This window comes from Lathamus discolor, chromosome Z (genome assembly GCF_037157495.1).
Source record: "Lathamus discolor isolate bLatDis1 chromosome Z, bLatDis1.hap1, whole genome shotgun sequence".
Lineage (NCBI taxonomy): Eukaryota > Metazoa > Chordata > Aves > Psittaciformes > Psittacidae > Lathamus > Lathamus discolor.
The window spans coordinates 446,843-453,923 of NC_088909.1; the positions used below are offsets into that span (position 1 = coordinate 446,843).

The 7,081-nt window shown below is 44.8% G+C and overlaps 1 protein-coding gene across 1 annotated transcript; it reads right to left on the bottom strand.

The window, feature by feature from the left end:
• Positions 1 to 233: 233 nt before the first annotated feature.
• On the bottom strand, positions 234 to 7,062 carry ORC6 (origin recognition complex subunit 6). Its single transcript, XM_065663597.1, has 7 exons — positions 6,947 to 7,062; positions 6,485 to 6,614; positions 5,517 to 5,680; positions 4,311 to 4,400; positions 2,561 to 2,673; positions 1,299 to 1,370; positions 234 to 897 (listed from the first exon to the last, which is right to left on the bottom strand). The coding sequence occupies exons 1-7, from the start codon at positions 7,009 to 7,011 to the stop codon at positions 755 to 757; spliced, it is 777 nt and encodes a 258-aa protein (XP_065519669.1). The 5' UTR covers positions 7,012 to 7,062; the 3' UTR covers positions 234 to 754.
• Positions 7,063 to 7,081: the final 19 nt, after the last annotated feature.

The window sequence follows — 7,081 nt, forward strand, 5'->3', positions numbered from 1 at the left end:
GGATGATCATGTAGGACCACAGAAGCTGCCTCTAAGGACTACAGCGCAGGGCACTTGCCTCTTCCCTAAGATTATGACTGCTAGATGCAAAAACCTGTATTGCCCAGACAAGATCCTTGTCCCCTGGACATCTGCTGCGTTAAAGTGAAGACATCACCTGTTTGTGTTTCATTTTGCATTCTAAGAGGTTTATACATGACGAGTGCCAAGAATCTGATGCCATAATACAAAACTTTTCCTTCTACTGTTTTTATTGTTTCTTGGAATATCTGGGACCCCTTACAAGCACAAGAGACTTCAGTCCCATATAGGTCATGAAAAATAAATCAAATTCAGTGACTAAACAATGTTTCTTCAACAGTACAAAATCTATTAAAATTCAAGTCTTAATTCCTCTACTAAGAAGGCACTTAGTCCCCTCCCTCTTTTTTTCTTTTTCTGACTACTTCCAGGCAGGGGCCCAGGTGCATATAACTTAGAACTTAAAGCATTAAAACGTTACCTGCTTCTTGCAGTGACAGAATGAGGCTGTCCTACCACCCAATTCCATAGCTGCTCAGGTACCAGCCTGGCGAGTAGTCAGACATGTCCCTTGTAAGATCGCCTCAATTCTGGTGTCACTTACTAAAAATAACATTCTTAAAAACTACCTAATAAGTAAGCTGGCTACCAGACAGCCATCACTTATATGCTACACGGTCTCTTGTTAGAGCAGAGGGAGAGTTAAAATTCTGAGCAAGCAGAAGATACATTTCTAAGTGGTGGTACAGACAGTACCCCTACTTGTCTCTTGTGCCTTAGCAGCATTTTCCAGGATTTTCTTTTTCCATTCTTCATAGTCTTGCTGTGTTTCAGTCTTTGGCCGTTTACATGGCATCTGCTCATCATCTTCAGATTCTACAAGAGAAGGAGAAAGCCCATGACAGGCCACTGTGAACAATATATATGTTGCTGGGAATAACCATGGCAGTGAGCAGATGTACAGACAGACACAAGCACAGGGTCTGTCACTGTGTTGTGGATGGTTTGCTGCTCCTCAGCTGCCAAAACAGTCACCTATTCACCTTTGTGTTTGAATGGAATAGTAGCCCTGAATTCTACTAGGACTACTCAGCATAAATACCACTGTCCTTCTGCTGCTTCTCTTTGTCCTTTCATGAGCCAGTTGTCTGCAGAATGGAGTAAATTGCCGTGAAATGAGTACTGTGGCATATTGCACAACTAAAATACTAAGCAGCAATATAGCTCAGAACTGCACTGGTGAGGTGAGTTTTAGTTCATAGCTGAACAAAACTTACCATCTTCTTTCTCGCAGTGCTTCAGATTGGTCTGAAAGCTTCCAGGTGTCTCTGCAACCACTGGAACATCTTCTAAAAAAAAAATAACAAAGCTGCTTGGTGTCTGGGGCTCCAAGGGTGGTGCTGTAGATGGAATTCTTTAACAGCAAGGTCACCTTCCAAAAGTGCTGTCTCCCATTCAGAGCATTCCCTGGTTCAGACAGATGCTCAAGCTGTACATGCAAAGATGCCAACACACTTCAAGGGTTGCAGACTGACTGGCTGCTTTAACTAGTATTTCTGCTGCATTTGTAATCACAGTGATCCACCATGTTCATATCCCAAACCCACACTGCTACCCTTCATTGCTCAGGCAGGATTATTAGTTATTTCTTCTCCTTCTATCCTATTTCCACACTTTGTTTTTCAGATGCCCACAACATGCATGGGCTGTCCATACATACAGATGCACATTCTTCCCTGAACTGACACACAAATTCCCAGCTGTCATTAGCTGCCTCAGTGGTAGAGTAAGGTTTTGGGGTTTCTATAGGGCACTGCACTATGGAAATGTCCATGCCTAGGGAGAGAGCAGCAGCTTTTGGTTTGGGTTCAGGCAGCATTCTAGAAGACTTCATGATATGAAGCATGAAGAGAGGGTGAAGCAGGCACACTGTCTGTGGGAGAGTAAGAATGAAAGCCTGGGAAAGGAAAAAGGAGGCAAGTAGGAAGGAGCAGATTCAAGGACAGGAAGATGTGTATCGTATTTCAATCTTCCTCCTCCACAAAAAGAAGTGGAGAGAGCTGCAGGTTCAAATGGTGAGAAGTGATGGTGACAGCTAGTGGATGAAATCAGTACCAGAAAAGCAAGGCTTAGGCTTGTTAATCCTGCAGTGGAGGAAGGAAAATGCAGAAGCGAGTCAAAGCAAGAAAGGCAGCAAGATGCTTATGTTAACATGGCAACATGGCACACAACAGGATGCAGAAAGCAAGCAAGAAGGAGGAATCTAAGAAGGTCAGGTAATATGGGAGAAGCAGAGAAATAAATTGCAACAGAAGAGGACGTAAGGAGCACTGAGATTTTGATTAGAGAGGAAAATAGTTATTTCTGGCCTTGTCACGTGCCAAGCTCTTGTGACATCCCCAGAAGCCATGACTGCAACAGGGACTGGGGGAAATTTTGGAATGGCTGGGCTGGCAGGGGACAGGTGGGTGATCAGAATGAAATTGCCAGTGGAAATTAGAGAAAGGGCTGTATTACAGGGATAAGGCTGAAAACTTACTGCTATGCTGCTGGTTCATCTTCTCCAGCTGATTGCAGAGTCGGTCAAATATTGCTTTTTTCACCCCAGATATAGCCAACATTTTAGTTTTGTCCACTTTTAGCTTCAAACACCTACAAGAGAGTTATCTTTGTAACTCCAGCAACTATTACTCAGGTGAGGAGACATTTACGATACCAACACTGCCCGTGAGAAAGATGAAGATGGGCCTGATTTTTTTCCTATCTAATCATTGTCTGTCCCAAGCTTGCTTAAAAAAAGACCCCTCTACCATGCAATCAATCAATACAGCTCAGGAACTGAGAGTCACAGTTAGTTGAGGTTACATAAAGAAATTCTATTAGGAAAAGGGACTTTTCAGATTTGAATAAAATCCTACTACTGCAAAAAACTGAATGGAACCCCTATGTCACAAGAACATTTGTCAGGAGCTGTGCAACTAACAGCTCCTGAATTGCTTCATAAGACTTTTACAAGGTTTAATACTGAAGAAGGAAGACATCTGCATGCAAGAAAACTCTTACAAAGGGCTGGCTGAGTTAGGTGCTCCTGACACGTATCTTCCAAGCTGATACAGGCCTACATCTATTATATCCATTGCTCAAAGGTTAGAGCACCCTCAGGGTGTGACGGCGTGGGGCTTAGGGCTTTTTCTTCCTCAGCATGGCTGCTGCTTCTGCTCAGCAGTAAGCTAGCTGTTATCCTTGCACCATAAGCAGCATTTCACCAAAAGCTGTGCAACCTTTTGCTGCGCCCAGCTCAAAATCTATCCCGGCAATGGAAAAAAAAAAAAATCCCACTTTTCCCAGGTTCAGCTGTAACAGGTATTTTTCTCCTCCTTATCTGGTGCAGTGCTGTGTTTGGGATTTAGTCTGAGAACAATGCTGGTAACACACCAATTATTTAGTTGCTGCTCAGCAGCGCTTACTGTGATCAAGGACATTTCAGTCTCTCACGGTCTGCCAGTGAGGAGAGGCACGGGAAGCTGGGAGAAAGGAGAGACAGGACACCGGACCCAAACTACCCAAAGTGGTATTCCATACCTCAGCACGTCATGCCCAGTAGAGAAACTGGGAGGAGTCACCCAGAAGGCCCAGATCGCTGCTCAGGTCAGCAAGTGGTGAGCAATTGCATTGTGCATCAGTTGTGTTTATTGTTTTCTTTTCCTTTTCCCCTTTTAGTTTTATATTCTCTCCCCTTGTTATTTCCCTTATGATTGTTAGTAGTAGTAGTGGTTTGTATTTACTTGAGTTTTTGGACTGTTCTTATCTCAACCTGTGGGGTTTACATTCTTACCATTCTCCTCCCCATCCTGCCAGGAGCTGGAGGGAAGAAGAGGGGCAGTGAGTGAGCAGCTGCATGGTGCTGAATTACTGGCTGGGCTTAAACCACAAGACCACTAAATCTGAAAAATGTTACTAGGGATTATGTTATGCTGGTTAGGCTGAGAGGAAGGAGAGTGAAGTGCTAAACACTAACAAAAGTTTTTCAGCCATGGATACATACTAATGCAATTATCACAGCATCAGTTACTTCTGCTTTCTCCTGAAGGCAAATACAGTGTAGGCTGGAAACTTCACTGTTAAAGAAATGCCTGGTTTGCTACAGCTGTCTCGATTTCCAGGAGGATGGGCTAAGCAAGACCCTTCAGAGAGACTGAATGAATCAGCTGCTTACATTGTAAGTGCTATTTCTGTTTGGTATCTCACTAAGCATTTAAGCCCATAAAGATCCCTCAAGCTCTACTCACCTGCATGCAGTGAATAGTGCAGCCGTTACAAAGAGTGGTTTTGAGAAATCAAGGTCCATTTGCTGTGCTTCAGAGAGGCTGGATTCGTACCTAAAGAACAACAATACAAGTGATAATTGTATAATGCACTTGCCTCAGATGAAGCTGTTGACATTAATTTGTCATGTAGTACTCAGCAGTTGAACAGGTCTCCCGTTAGAACGCTTAGTCCTTTGCAACACAGTGAAGCAGGAACAGCCACTACTGGATGAGAAGAGCGAAAGAGAATAGAGAAAAGAAGGCCAATGGGATCACCTCCTCTTTTTGCATTAAAGATACTTTAAATTAGGGATCTGGATCAAGGCATGCCAGCAAAATCTAATTCTTGTGCTCCCCATCTACACAGCATCTTTATCTCTACATTACATCTGAAAGTTACAATGAGCTGCTTTGTATTAATCCATCCTATAACAGAGGATAGAATTACAGTTTCTTTGACTCCTCTGTGTATTACACATATGTGTATATGAAGACTTAAATGTGGAAATATGGAAAAGGACAGAGTGAATGTGAGCACCAAAGAATTTAATTTTTTATTGTCCACCTGTCTCCAGGCTATATATTAGTTTTGCTTGTATTAAGCACTGACAGGCATACCCAGCCTTTATTCACTGACCTAACAGCATTTAAACACGTGCAATCAGGATGACAGCACTCAAGACCAGAGCTCTTCAGTGACTGCTCTTGTTAAAGTACATATTACAGAGTGCAAAATGTTAGTTAAATCTGTCGTATCTCTGCTGATGTGTAAGAACATATTGTTTTTACAGTTACAGTAATGTGCATTTTGAGACATTTCCTTCTCCAGAAGGGAAGATTTGTTTCTACTGAGCATTACATCTCAACTGTGACATGACCAGAAGTTAAATGGAAGACAGTGTGGTGGTATGGACAAATACAGGGTCTAAGAGTCCTGTATTTTTTAAACTATTCCCAATTGAAGAATTGGGATTCACTCAGACAATGCTAAGATTCACAGACTAAGTCTTTCTAACATGCATTCTAAAAGGTGGCCTAGATAAATGGCTGGACTGTCTGTACTAAGAACTCACCTCACCACTCATCAGCAGGAGATACCTGGCCCTTCCAACTATCAAGATCTTTACACATCTAACAAACAAAGAATTTTACTAGTGGTTACCAGTGTTCTCATGAGAGCTTCCTCACCTCTGGAGTATTTCTGAAGCAGTGTTCACTGCCTCTGTGCAACAGAACTGCACAGCCAAGTCTCGCATTCTCAGTCTGGGGTTCACCTCTAGCAAACACTCCAAAGACTTCATGGAGCTCTGGTAGGTAGTCTTGTTCAAGCCAGAGAGTTTAACGAAACAGCTCTTTCAAGAAAACAAACCACAAGAATTAGCAAGATTCCTGCCAACATCTTATTCGGGCAACCAAAATAGATTAGGGAGAAACTACACAGTGCCAAGTTCAATTGCTACATTAAACGTATTTGTGCAATGAATGATGTAAGTTTGAGTGTACACAGAAACATTAACAACCTAGGAATGCCACATCTCTTAATTCAGTGGTATTTTTAGACTTTTTCCCTGGAAATAAAGCTTGTCTTTTCCATATATTATGTCATGGCCCTTTATCAAGCCTTTTATTTGGTTAAAAACAAAGGTAACCAAGATCTGGACAACTTGAAGAGATGAGCAATAGTTTCATGCTATTCCTCATTGGTCAGCTTCAATTAAATTCTCCTCTGTCTGTGACTGGACTGTCACAAACAACTTGTACCAGACCATTACCATCTACCTGCAGGTCTGCAGATGGAGGTTTACAGGTACCACTATAGAGAAAGATTCCTTACAGCCACTGCTTCCCTTCCACACTAAATGAGACAGATCTTAAATTTAACACCCTTGCTGTGGATTTATTCAGCTAAAACCGCTGAAATTATAGCAAAGCAAGCTCAGCTTGCAAAGTGACTGGGCTCAATTTGCCCTGTTTCAAAATCTGAGTAGTGAAAGCTCCAGCACACTACTGGGTCTAGCAGCACACTACTGGGTCTAGGGTAACATCGGTTACCATTACTACCCCTTTCCTGCTCCCGACACACACTAAACATAACAGGGATTTCAGTGCATTTACAGACAACACACCAGCCAGCCAAGTCACACGCTGCAGCTTACTTTGTCAACTGGCTGTTTCATGAAGGTAGCTGCCAGGTCCAGGCACATCACAGCACCACCTGTAGCTGACATCTGAGCCATCAGTCCCGTGCACTTCACCTGGGACAGCCGCAGGTACTCTTCTGCTTTTCTGCGAAACACCCCGCGTACAAACCCCGGTCAGCCAAGCCCGTGAGAGCGACGGGACTGGGGCTGAGCCCGGGTTTGTCCAGCCCAGAGCCGCGGCTGCAGAGCGCGCTCACGGAAAGGGCTGCGGCCGAGCTCGGCGATCCAGGCTCACGCCGCCCTTCCCTCATCACTGGCAGCCCGGGGCCCGCGGAAGCGACTCCATCGACGGCCACACCCTCAAGCCCGTGGCTTCTCTCACACCAACCGGAGCTCGAAGGAGGCCGGGACAGACCGGGAAGGAGCGCAGCGCTGCCAGGCCCCGCCAGCCCCGCTCCCGTTATCCCCCCGCGGTACCTGATGACGCCGGGCTGGGTAAGGCCCAGCCGCGCGCCCAACCGCCGCACCTCCGCCCGCTCCATGCGGCGGCCGCCACCACTCCCGCTCCCCCGCTGCAAGGCGCGGAGCGCTGACGGGCAGCAAGGTCCGGCA